General features: G+C 30.0%; 1 protein-coding gene across 1 annotated transcript; it reads right to left on the reverse strand.

Moving 5' to 3' along the window:
* Positions 1–1,621: 1,621 nt before the first annotated feature.
* On the reverse strand, positions 1,622–2,680 carry LOC106454056. Its single transcript, XM_013896235.1, has 2 exons — positions 2,150–2,680; positions 1,622–2,053 (listed from the first exon to the last, which is right to left on the reverse strand). The coding sequence occupies exons 1-2, from the start codon at positions 2,678–2,680 to the stop codon at positions 1,622–1,624; spliced, it is 963 nt and encodes a 320-aa protein (XP_013751689.1).
* Positions 2,681–13,587: the final 10,907 nt, after the last annotated feature.

A 13,587-nucleotide genomic window follows, 5' to 3' on the forward strand; every position in this document is an offset into this window, starting at 1 on the left:
AAATTTGTCAACTATTTTTAAATCAGAAAAACTATTTAGTTAATATTTTATTGTTTTAATCAATCACAAATCGTTAACGTGTATCACCATTTATTTATAATTCTATGATGGAAGGTGGCATACATTAATGATTTGTTATTTAAAAGGTTAAAACCTTAAAAACTTGTCGAAAGATTTTCTTCCGATTTAAAATAGCTCAGGCTTTTATCAATAAATATCCTTTTCAGTAAAGATTTATGCCATATATACAAAAAATAGAAGATTAATGATAATAAGAAAAAAAAGATCAAATATGTGGATAGGAATACCCTGGCATTTGTTTTTACCTTACCAATGCATACAGACGATCATACAGCTTGATTATTCTTGGGTATGTTTTTTAATACAATGCATCTTTCACATTTACATATATACGCACGACTACTAAATGCTTTTAGAAGAAACATTGAAACTAGTTAAGAAAGGATTCCAAATCTTCCACAAGATCAGGATATATATAGTTAGAATATATTAAATTACATAATTAATTAAGTTGGTTCATCATTGTTAGTAAATGGCTTAAATATTTTTTTTTTTGACATCGAACGGCTATTCTATTACTCAAGCTTGAGGTGGTTTGGGTAACCAGACCGGAATTGAACAACTAATGAGAATTAACTCCCTACGAAAAGTCCTAGCAGTCTTAGTTAAAAAATCAGAAAACTGGTTGCGCACTCGTGGCACATGGGTGATTTTGAAGTCCAGGAAACAAATCTACAGCGTCTCTCTCTTCTCCAATTCTATCGCGAAGCTTGGCCACTCCTGGGTTCCTTTATCATTGCAACCAGCTCCTTGCAGTCTGTTCCAAAGCTTTGACATGGGAGTGTTGAAGCATATTCTCCATCACCCATCGCAGTGCTTCTACCTCCGAATGCAAAGTTTATTCACATCGAGTGAAGTTCCTTGTTCTCATAAGTATTATGTTCTCCCGACTATCCATCCAGATTCATCCACATCCACTAAAGTGATCAGAAGTTGTCTAAGATCAATCTAATAGGAAAATATTACCCAAGCTTAAGACTTGGTTTTCCTCACTATTGATGGCCTGTACTACTGGCGGTATCAGCTCATTTGCATTAAACCAGGGTTGACATTCACTTTCTGCGTATTGAACTAGTTCCAAAGAGTCTCTGTCTACTCCCCTGAAAAGTTTATCATTGTGAGCCTTCCAAATATACCATATTATCCAGGGATAAGGATCTCTGTCTTGCTCTGGTTCTAGGATAGTATTCTTCCTCCAGAATAGATAGTCCATGTTTGTGTAGACGCTTGACACTGGAAATGTACCTGGGCTTGTATGAGTTACCGATAATGACCATACTTGCAGAGTTGGAGGGCATTCGAATATTGCATGAGTTACATATTCCTCTATTTCCCCACACCTTGGACAATAATTATCGCACCTCATATTCCGCCTTACTAGATTCCTCGTTATTGTCACCTGACCCGTTATCAATTGCCATATAAGATGGCACATCTTCTTTGGCGCTTTCAACTTCCAAGCAAAGGCTTGAAGTTTAGTGATGCTTGGTTCCAATATTTCCTTTTCCTCTTCTGGCTTCAACAGATTTTGAGCAACCCATTATCTGGATTTAACTGTGTATTGGTCATTTCTCTTGTAGTTCCAACAGAAAGTATCACAGCGATGAGTAGAGCTTATGGCCATACTGCGAATGAGTGGTATGTCATCAGGATGGACATAATCCTGTAGTAGTCGTACGTCCCATTCCTTCGATTCCTGATTAATGAGGTCACTAACTCTCATATTCGGGTGCATCACAGACGCTACAGGTGTAGCTGGTCTAGCAGGCGTCATTGGAATCCATGAATCCTTCCACACCTTGATTTTATAACAAGAATGAATCTTCTGTCTGATCCCCAGAAGTAAAAGCTTCCTTGCGGCGAAGATGCTTGTCCACACATATGATGGACTACTTGCAGAAATTGCTTTTAATGGCGAGGTCATCCTATAATATCTGCCCCTCAAGACTTGGGCAACCAGTGAATCGGGGTACTGAACCAATCTCCATAATTACTTTGCCAGTACTGCTAGATTGAACTCATGAATTAAACGGAAACCAATCCCGCCCTCTTTTTTTGGTAGACAAACCTTTTTCCATTTCGCCCAGTGTATTCCTCTTTTTGGTGGATACGAACTCCACCAAAATTGTGCAATGGTACTTGCGAAGTTTTCACATATCTCCAATGGAAGCATAAACGTCGACATAACGTATGTCGGAAGAGCGAGTAAAATGGATTTGATCATTACCTCCTTCATCCCTTTTGAGAGCCATCTACCAGTCCATACATTTACTCTATGCATCAGGCTATCCTTTAGAAATGTAAAGAGTTTGCATTTGGAGGCACTAATATCCTTTGGGATTTCCAAGTACTTTCCCATCCCACCATCATTATGTATTCCAAGTGCATCTTTATTCTCTTGCCTAGTAGCTGCATTAATCCTCTTACCAAAGAGTAAGGAAGATTTGTCAAAGTTAATATATTGGCCAGATGCTTTATCATATGTCATGACTACTTTCATTACTTCTTCACATTCACAGAGCTCTGCCTTACAGAAGAAAAGACTATCATCAACAAAGAGAAGGTGAGATACCGTAGGGCATGCGCGTGTGACGCGCATTCCCGTTATCTTCCTTTGGTTCTCTGCATGATTGAGAAGGCTAACAAGCGCTTCCGTGCACAGAATAAAAAAGAAAGAAGACAAAGGATCTCTTTGACGCATGCCTCTACCTGGAACAATATATACTTGGCTGTCCATTCATAAGAATTTTATATTTTACCGACGTAATGCACCTCATAATCCAGGTGATCCATGTTTCAGGGAACTCCATCTTTCGCATCACATCTTTAATAAATGACCATTCCATCCTATCATATGCTTTACTCATATTTGTCTTGATGACCATCCTTTTATTACGTCCACTCAGTTTAGTTCGCATGGCATAAAACATTTTTTAAACAATCATGATATTATCCGAAATCTGTCTTTTAGCAACAAAGACTGACTGGATTTCTGATATCAATTTTAGCAAGACTTTCTTTAGTCTGTGGCATAAGACTTTAGAGATTTCAAAAATGACATTTTGTGTAATTTACATATGAATATAATATGAGTTTCATTATGTACTTCTCTTTGAAAGTTAAAATCAAGACCTTGTGTCGTTAAAGACTTTTTTTATATCACTTCTCTTTTAGTAAGTATCTCTGAAAACCGACTTGTCATATAATAATAAAATTATCTGATCAAAACAATTGTACAAATGAGTTCTCAATAAAGGCTTATGTCTTATATAAGAAAAAAAACAGAAGATCAATGATAATAAGAAAACAATAGAGATAATCATTGCTGATAAAAAAATGTGTTTCTTAATGTTTGTTGCAGGGTACTACAGTTCAAACTAACACTACACGCAAATTTTTTTTCCTCAACCGGCTGGAGAGGCGCGTTTTGGAGAATGGAAAATCATTCAAATTTTTTCACTAAGTCCTTCTTGTTAGATACAGATCGACAAAGCATGTTCACAAAATTTCCTTTGTAAATAATACTTATGTTACACGATCTCCTTTTAAATCAGAAGATCGAGATAAAACATGCTTCTTGATCCGTAAGTCAAATCGAGAAGATCGTGCGTGGACGGGAAGTTATTTGAACTCAAGTTATTTATAGAGTTTATTTATGAATATAACTCTTTATTTCTCAGATGTTATTGCTCAAGTATTAGATGTTGCTGAGATTCAAAGGGTTCAATTTGCTGGAAAAGAAAGGAAGAAATTGGAATTCACCCTCAAAGTCGACATCAAATCATTGTTTAGCATGTTTCTGTTAACGATCGAATAATTACATGATATTATTTTCATATTTTTATCTAATTATGTGGTTATCAATTAATGATCATGGGAAAACTGCCAATTCATACGTCAAGGGGTTACGGTTCAGATCAGTACATACACTCACACCATGTGCTAAAACATACTTCAACTCAAATTATATTCAAATTTCATACGTTAACTAACACTTTTCGGTAAATTTATTCATTGACCGTGTTTCCGTTAGTCAAATATTGACAGAATCTTACGTGGACTTACCGGATGATTACGTGAAAATTAAGCCCAAAATACCGTCATTTTATTGAAAAAAATTGTTTTAAATCGGTTTAAAGTGGGATTCAAACCCGGGTTACCCACAATATCACATCCCCCACCCGACCATCCGGTATATATTTTTAACGTTAATTATTATTATTTTCATTTCTCTATACATTAATTATTATTTTAGAACATAAGTTGTATATATTTTTAACGTTAATCATATCCTTAAATGTTTATATAACTATTTCAAATACAATAATTTTATAATTTAAATGTTATAATTAATCAATTGTTTAAAACCGTATATATTTGTCAGTTCTTATTATATATTTATCTTTTTGTATTTGCATTTAGTTATTAAGAAAATTAATATATTCATGAGAAAACATATTTGAAAATTATTTTGTATTTAATTTATACTAAATTCTGACCCATTTTTCAAAGCTGGATTTCTTTTTACTAATATTTTTTTATGCTTATTCATTTTAGATAATATATTATTGTATATACAAAAGTCTAACATATGTTAATTTTTTGACATGTATTATATAGTTTGCTAATTTTAAGCCGTTCTATCATCATATTATATTTAAAAAATAGTTTATATTTATGAAAATAAAATTTATAAATTTATTAGTTGAATATAATTTTATCATATTTATTTAAGTATAATAATTGTATTTTAACATGATCATGACTATAAAGTAGGTAAAATATGATATAATTTATTTATTTTTGATTTTATAAACGATAACTTAATATACATTAAGTAATTGTTAAAATAGTTTTACACAGATTTTTTAGAATTTTTAATATATAATATATATTGTATTTAAAATGAAAATATATGATTAAAGTAGTTACAAAGATTTTATATTATTAGCTTTAAAGAAATACATGTTAACTTTTATACATGTATTATATAGTTTGCTAATGTTAACTCATCTTACCAACATATTAGATTTTATTTTTGAACGTAAGTATTTTATTTTTACGAAAATAAAATTCAAAAATTTATAAATTTAATACAATTTTATTATATTTAGCTCAACATAATAATTTCTTTTAATATGATTGATTATGTTCTATAATAGATAAAATATTATAGAAATTTTTTATTTTTCATTTTATAAACGATAACTGAATATATTAATGTATAATAATATTTCAAACAAATTTCAAAATTAGTGAAAATATTTATATATAATTTCAAAAATGAAGATCTTGTAAAAATCTTTAAAACAGATTTATTAGAATTTTAAAATAAATATATCTATACTATTAAAATGAAAAGATATCAAAAGATAGGGACATTTGCTAAAACCAACCCAAATATTCAAGTCAAATGTAAAAGTGTACCCCACTTTCAGTCAAATGCAAAACCAACCTAAAGGAGTAGTGAAAGTACTATTTCACCCTTATGACCAAACAAAAAACATAAATGTATTTTACGTTTCTATCCTTTGGAAGTCTACACGTAATAAAAGAAGTCTACATATATATAGACTTCCTACGAAGTCTACTTTATAGACTTGTTTTGTAGTCTACACTCTAATTTGGTCTACTAATTTAATTTTGAAAATGTATAAAAATAATTATTGTGATATTTTTAATTAATCATCAATATAATGGATAATATGAAGTAAATAAATTAAAATTTCATATAATCGAACAATTTTGAAGAATATATACTAATTTGGTTATCATGTGCTAGACTATGTTCATAGTTTAGAAACAAAAGGTTCTAACATGTTATGTCTTTTAGTAGTTGATTTCATAGGGTTAGATTTTAGATTTTGTTTTTTTTTTTGTTTTATTAACTTAAATCTGCATATTAATGTTTAGTAGTTTATATTTTGTATAAATGAGACTTTTTGATTATCAAGCAAAACATTTAGGGTTTGATATTTGTGGTTTAGGGTTTCGTAGACCTACAATAAAGTCTATTTATCTGAAGACGTCTTTTTCAGTCTATATTTTTCAATTTGTTTTACAAAAAATCATTATATTTAAACTAAGTTAAGTTCCTTAAGAATAAAAAAGTGAAATCATATACTATAACTATTAAAAAATAAAGAAATAAATTTAATAAATCATATATTAAAATTATTAAAATAATAAAGAATAAACAACAATAATTAAATTATTATAGTAGACTTCCAAAAAGGTCTACTATGTTATAGTAAGATCTACTCCAAAATTTTAATTTTAGTAGACTTCAAACGAAGTCTACAGTATCGTAAATTTTAACCTAGTTACATTTTTGTCTCCCTATATAAACAAAATTTATTCAATCTCTCTCTAAAGTGGCTGCACAAGTTCTTAAAACTCTCTCCCTTCTCTCTAAAACTTTCTCTCTTCTCTCTAAAATTCTCTCAATTGTTTCTAAATCTCTCTCATTATCTTCTTTCTCTCTAAAATTTTCTCAAGTCTTTCTCACAATATTTTCTTGTCATTTTAGATATTATGATTCATGGTTTTCATCTTCTCCTTTAAAAAATGTAAGTTTTAGATCTATAGATTTTAAATGTGTATTTTATGTTTATTTCTCACAATATTATCTTTTTTTGGTAGGTATTATCACTCATGGATTTCATCATCTCCTCTAAAAATGTAAGTTTTAGATTAATAGATTTTAAATATGTATTTACATGTTTATATTCAAATAAATTTATAGATCAAGCTCTCTACATTAATTTGCTACTAGTTTACCTTATAAATTATATTATGTAAAGTATTTTCAGATTTAAAATTATTTTCACATTTCAAAATATATAGATTTTTTCAGATCTGAAAATTATCAGACAGTGTAGACTTCTAAAGAAGTTTACTAAAGCTTGCAGACTTCATATGAAGTTTACTAAACCATAAAGTTTAAGCAGACTTCATTGGAAGTCTACAAAAATATGACTTTAATTTTTTTTCTATGTTTTTTAATAATTTTATCTTATTTTGCAGGTATTTTCTTCCATAGTTGTTCTCTTCTCCTCCTAGAAATGTAAGGTTTACATCTATAGATTTAAAATATGTGTTCTAGTATTTATATTCAAATAAAGTTACATATTAAAATTCATATTAATATGTCTTTAATTTATAACTATTTTGTCTATTAAATCATATTTTTAAAAGTTTTTTAGATTTAAACTTATTTCATATTTTTAATGTATTATTTTTCAGATCTATTTTTTTTGATAGAGTAGACTTCATTTGAAATCTACTTAAAACTTACGGCTGGTAGACTTCAAATGAAGTCTACTAGCCTTGAATTTTAAGCAAATTTCATTAGAAGTTTACTCAAATATGATTTTAATTTTTATCTTATTTTTTAAAATTTTATTTTATTTTGCAGGTATTCTCTTCCAATATTTTCAAATCATCTTCCCAAAAATGTAAGCTTTCCATATATTCATTATAAGATATTTTGTGTTTATAATGAACTAAATTTATAGATTCATACATTATCTTTTTGCTTTGTTACAAGGATGACAAAAAACCATTTTTGAAATATTTTCCAGAACAAAGTATTTTCAAATTTTCTAAATGCACACTTTTAAATATGAAAATTTTCCATTAGTGTAGACTTCAACTAAAGTCTACTAAACAATAACTTTACGTAGACTTAATAAAAAGTCTACTAAAATATGATTTTATTTTTTATCTTATGTTTTTCTCATAACTCTATCTTATTTGGCAGGTACTTTTTCCAAGACTTTATTTGAAGCATCAAGATTATGAAAAATCAAACATACTCAAGAATAATTTTTAATATATTGCTCTGTAATAACTTTCATAATAAAATATTAATTTTTAAATAATTTTTTAATGCATAATCTATAAACATTGTATTCATTTTTAGTTGTTTTCACTTGTATGATATTATTAATTTTTTGTTAGATATCAATTTTTTCACAAGATCTAACCAACCAAACAAGTAAAACCACCATAAGCTAAAATAATAACTAACACACATGTGAGAAGAAGAAAATCTATACAAAATTTTCCCAAAAATTTTCAAGAATAATACTAATCAAAACAATTTGCAATAAGTATCAAGTGTATAATTATAACACATTAAATTGTGAAATTCATCCAAGACCATTAAAATTTTACTAACATACACTGTAAAATAATTAAATCATGAAAAAATATGATGAATAATACACAAATACACTTTTAATAGAATTTACGACGTAGACTTCAACTGCAGTCTACATTTGTAGATTTACAAAAACGTCTACACTTATTATTTAACATATAGTCAATCCAAATTTTTTTAGTGTATTGGCGCAGGCTTGATACACAAAGGCGTACAAAGTGTGTCTTAGATAACTCGATCAAGTTCCGTACTTGTCGATTATTCGTGACAGGCATAAGAGGAGTATATTCCTATTCGGAGTCATTTGTTTTAAATGATGTTTGGTAAGGAATAGGTTAGCACCATCTTCTCAATTTTGTTGTCCAGATCATAATCTTCTTGTGTCATTTCAAGAAGTTTACCATGTGTACAGCCATCATGCACAAGGAACATTCTTCAACCTTTCCGATTCTTCATCTTTTTCGAATATTTTGTCACCCAAAATGTCTTTGGCCCATACTTCACACTCGCTCTAAGTTTCCAACCACATCCTTGAACACGACACTTAGCCACATACAGAGTTTTTGTTGTCTTATATGCTGAAAATGTAAAATTATATTCCACAGTCACCGACTTCAGCTTTGAAACAAGCTCAGCCTTACTAGCAAAACTATAAACGAAGACTTAGAAATACGTCTACAATTATTAGCTAACAACATTGTCAAATCAAATGAATTATACCTTCATAATTATAAAAAAAAAATTATTTTCAAAATCACTCAAACCCATTAGGATTAACTAACACACACTGTCAAACAAAAAAACTAGAAAAAATTTAATGAATAATACACAAATTCACATTTTTATAGATTTTTCTATGAAGACTTAATATTTAGTCTCTGAAGATGTTGACGTTCTTTTCAGTTTACAGACGTAGACTGTCAAATAGGTCTACTCTTTGGGTTGGTTTTTGCAATTGACCATTTTACGGGTTGCTTTCTATAGTTGAATAAAAGTTGTAATTTTGTACATGTAGACTTTCATTTCAGTCTACAATTTAAAAAGGTTACTTTTTGCAATTGACCAGAATTCATCCAAGATTTGACTTTCAGAACTAGACTTCATATGCAGTCTACATGTTTGAATTTTTTTGAAAGAGGTTAGTTTTGCAATTGACCAAGTTTGACTTCAAATCAGTAGATTAAAATGAACGTCTACGGGTGTGTAGACTTCTTGTGAAGTCTACTCTCAAATCCGACGGGTTGGTTTTGCATTTGACCAAAATAAAAAAGTAGACTTTATACGCAGTCTACATTTTTTTTTTAAGATAAGAAGACTGCATATGAAGTCTACAATTTAATAAATTTTTGATTGCTTTTTAAACTTTTTGGTCAAACACAAAACTAACCTATTCCACGAAGTCAAAGTTTTGGTCAAATGCAAAACTGACCTTTTATAGACTTTGTTGGCAGTCTACATTTTGTAGACTTCCGTTGAAGTCTATTTTGAAAAGTCAAAAGTTCGGTCAAATGAAAAACTAACCTCTTTTAGGTAGACGTCTTAGTAAGTCTACCGAAAGTTTTATTTTTGTTGTCAAAGGTAAAGACGGAGACTACTGGGGAAGTCTGCGTTAGAAAAAAAATTTGTCTGCTCAATTGCAAAACTAACCCGTGCGTTGACAAATAGACTGCATCGTAAGTCTCCACGGAGGCGTAGACATACAAAACAGTCTACCGTCGCGACACAGATCTGAAAAAGAACGAAAACCATGTAAATAGTTACATTTTTCATGTGTAAAGCTTGTTTCCAACCTTTTCAACCGTCCAAACTCCAAATATGAGCAAAAAGAAGCATCTTTAACGATTCACTAATGAAGAAACTCGAAAATATGAAGTTTGTGATTATGAAAATGATAGTTATGAGAGTTTTTTAGATGGAAATGTAGAGGAGATGAGAGAAAATGAAGTTTTTTGGGTTATAATGAGAAAAAAAGTGGTTGAAAATTGAATTCTAGAGCTTTAGAGCTCAAAAATGGTGGTTCATGGTGGTTGGAAAAATTGATGATGATGGCATTTTTGTAAATAAGAAGAAATGGTTAGGGTGTATTTGATTTTTTGTTAATTTCGAAATTAATAAAAAAATAAATAAAAATGGCAATTTTGTGAATAATTCAAAAACATAAGGATAGTATGGAAATTTTATTGATGAATAGTATGGACAAAAAAAAAAGGGTTGGTTTTGGATTTGACTTGAAAATATGGGTTGGTTTTGAAAAACACCCCAAAAGATATTATGATTAAAGTATTTTAAAGATTCTATGTATTATTAGTCTTAATAAAATACATTTAGTAAGATTTCTAAGTGATGGTCCAAATTAAAAAATCACACATTAAAGAAGTCATGACTTCTATTTTAATATATAAGATATACACATATTTATCATTCATCTGTTCTGGGTTCTCCCAAACAAATTCGTTTTCATTTGGTTTAGAGGGGGCTTGAAACACGGGTTCCCTAAAATAACCCATCCCCCACAGGACCTCTCGCCATGTTCATCGGTTTAATACATTACATATACATATATTCGATTTGGTAGAATTTGTCAAATGTTTTGTCAAAAAAAAGATTTGCTCAAATGTTAAATTTTAGGAAATTGTAAGTTTCAATTTGTTTATATATTTTAATCCAGATAATTTATATTTGAATTTAGGTTCTCGATGTTGCTCGGCTTGATTACATCTTCATCGGACAAATCCCCATTTGCTGTAAACACGACCAAAGGACATCAAGATTTTGGTTTAATTAGTTGCACAATACTTATTGATTAACTCTATGATTAATTAGGTGATAAAGTAGATTTGTATGCTGCTCACATGGATGTGCTGAAATAATTCTTTTAACTGGGTTCGAATCCCCCTCTAAACCATAAGAAAAGAAACTTTTTCGAGGAACCCGGAAAGGATGAATATGTATATGTGATGTTTTAAAACAGTGAAGCATACATCGCAGAGTGGTCGAGTGGGGGATGCGTTAATTCACGGAACCCAGGTTTGAAACCTCCTGTAAACCAAATGAAATCAATTTTTTTTTGGGAATCTGGAACCGATGAATGTTAAATACGTATATGTGATGTATTAAGATGATGAAGCATACATGGTAGAGTGGTCGAGTGGGGGATGCATTAATTCAGGGAACCCGGGTTCGAATCCTCCTGTAAACCAAACGAAATCAATTTATTTTTGGGGGAACCCGGAACCGATGAATTTTAAATATGTATATGTGATGTATTAATATGATGAATCATACATGGCAGAGTGGTCGAGTGGGGAATAGGTTATTGTGAGTACCCGGGTTCGAATCCCACTATAAACCAATTTAAAACATTTTTTTTCAATAAAACAACGTCGTTGAGATTAATTTCCACGTAATCATCCGTTAAGTCCACGTAAAACTCCGTCAATATTTGACTAACGGAGACACGGTCAATGAATGAATTCACCACAAAGTGTTAGTTGACGTATGGAATTTGAATATAATTTGAGTTGAAGTATGTTTTAGCACATGGTGTGAGTATATGTATGTAGGAACAATATTTGTTTAAGGAAAGTCTTCTAACTGATAAGATACTAATCACCAGAACACTTCCTGAAAGTTGTCTGGACCCTAAATATATATCCTAAACTCAAACAACTAATTAAATAGAAACAAACATTTCATTAAACTTAAAATATGTTTAATATACACAAAACTAAACACATATATGTCAAAATATAATTTTTCAAAAAAAAGGTTAAACTTCCAAAATCTAACCCTAAGAATACATACAATACTACAACATATGTTGTCAAACCCTAAACCAAAAAATATCATGACTCACTACTTCCACTCATCTATGTTGAAAACAATTCAATTTTATTATATTTTAATTTATATCACTTACAACTGTTTATAATTACATAATTTTAATTTTTCCCCTATCAAAATATATTTTACAAAGTTTATAAATTATTTTTAAGATCTACTATATGAGAAAACTTCCAGAAAACTTACAGAACCTCGAAAGATTTACAAAATCTCAGAAGATTTTATGGGGTTATATTCGTAAAAATAAATTATGGTTTTTTGTTTGGTCGACTCTTAAGGGGTTGGTTGTAATTTCACTAGTATTTTGGGTTATTTTGTATTTGATTCAAGTTTGGGATACTTTTGTGGTTAAAATTAAGTTTTGAGTCATATTTGGCAAATTTCTCTCGTCAATCTTTACAAAATGATTTTGAACTAGAAGTCAATAAACTTTCCATTATCTCAACAAATTTTCTCTCTCTCTGAAACTTTATTCCATTAAACAATAACAGACATAATCAAACACAATCGTATTCAAAAGGCAATAAAATCCACTGGAAGCTTCCCTAAACAAAAATATTAATTAACTAAGGTTTTTTTCTTTCAAAAATGACTAAAAAAAAATCAAACATAAAACTAATCCATAATTTTTTTTTTAGAATTTTCATTTGGCGTATTCACCTTAAAAGATTGGATTATTCACAAAATGTCATTACCTTTTTTTTTTTTTTCGAAAATGAGTGTTTTACTTTATCATCTTCATCTTCATCAAATATTTACAATATTACCATTACCATCACTACACTAACCCACCATGAACAACCAATTTGAAGCTCTTAATGCACCAAAGTTTTGATTTTTACTTTTCATATCTCATTACTTATGCACACAAACTACACCTCTTTCACTTTCTCTTTATATTCATCAAAAAAATCCAAAATTTTGATTCTAAACTTTGTAAGGTTCAAACTCATGATTCTTGGTCATTAACAATTGAGTCTGTTTCGTGGTGAAGTTATGTGTGATGGAACAAGCTAATCAAGTTATCTCACTGGTTGAAAGTATGAAATTGATTTTTTTTTCAGATCTGTTTGTCAGAAGACATCCGTGTAAGTCTTCTGGTCATAAAAGACTTATACGTAAGTCTTCTGATCAATGCACATGTTAGGTTTGCAATTGATTTTATGTATTTTTTAGAGACGACTTCTGTGGAAGTCTTCCAACTTTTCTTTGTGAACAACAAATTTCGAAAATACCAAAGAAGACTTTCTCATAAGTCATCTAAGATAAACAAAGTTTTGCAATTGACCGGATTTTGTCAGAAGTTTGACTTTCTCTAAATGACTTATACGGAAATTTTCCGCGGAAGACTTTTCTGTAAATCTTCCGAACTCTCGGTAGAAGTCTTCTCATTGTCGATTCGTCTCTTCCTCCATCATCTTCAGCTTCCTCCTTTGGCGCCTCAACTCTCCGTTGCACCACCATCCCCTCTTCTACGGTCTCCTACACCATATTTTTCG

The sequence above is a fragment of the Brassica napus genome, chromosome A5, assembly GCF_020379485.1.
Source record: "Brassica napus cultivar Da-Ae chromosome A5, Da-Ae, whole genome shotgun sequence".
In the NCBI taxonomy this organism is placed as follows: domain Eukaryota; kingdom Viridiplantae; phylum Streptophyta; class Magnoliopsida; order Brassicales; family Brassicaceae; genus Brassica; species Brassica napus.

Bases quoted from the DNA above. Each gene is read 5' to 3' on its own strand.
- LOC106454056 (XM_013896235.1), bottom strand. From the start codon at position 2,680: ATGCGCGTCACACGCGCATGCCCTACGGTATCTCACCTTCTCTTTGTT. The intron at 2,054-2,149 runs GTTTGTCTACCA...AGATTGGTTCAG, and splicing joins ACTGGGCGAAATGGAAAAAG to TACCCCGATTCACTGGTTGC.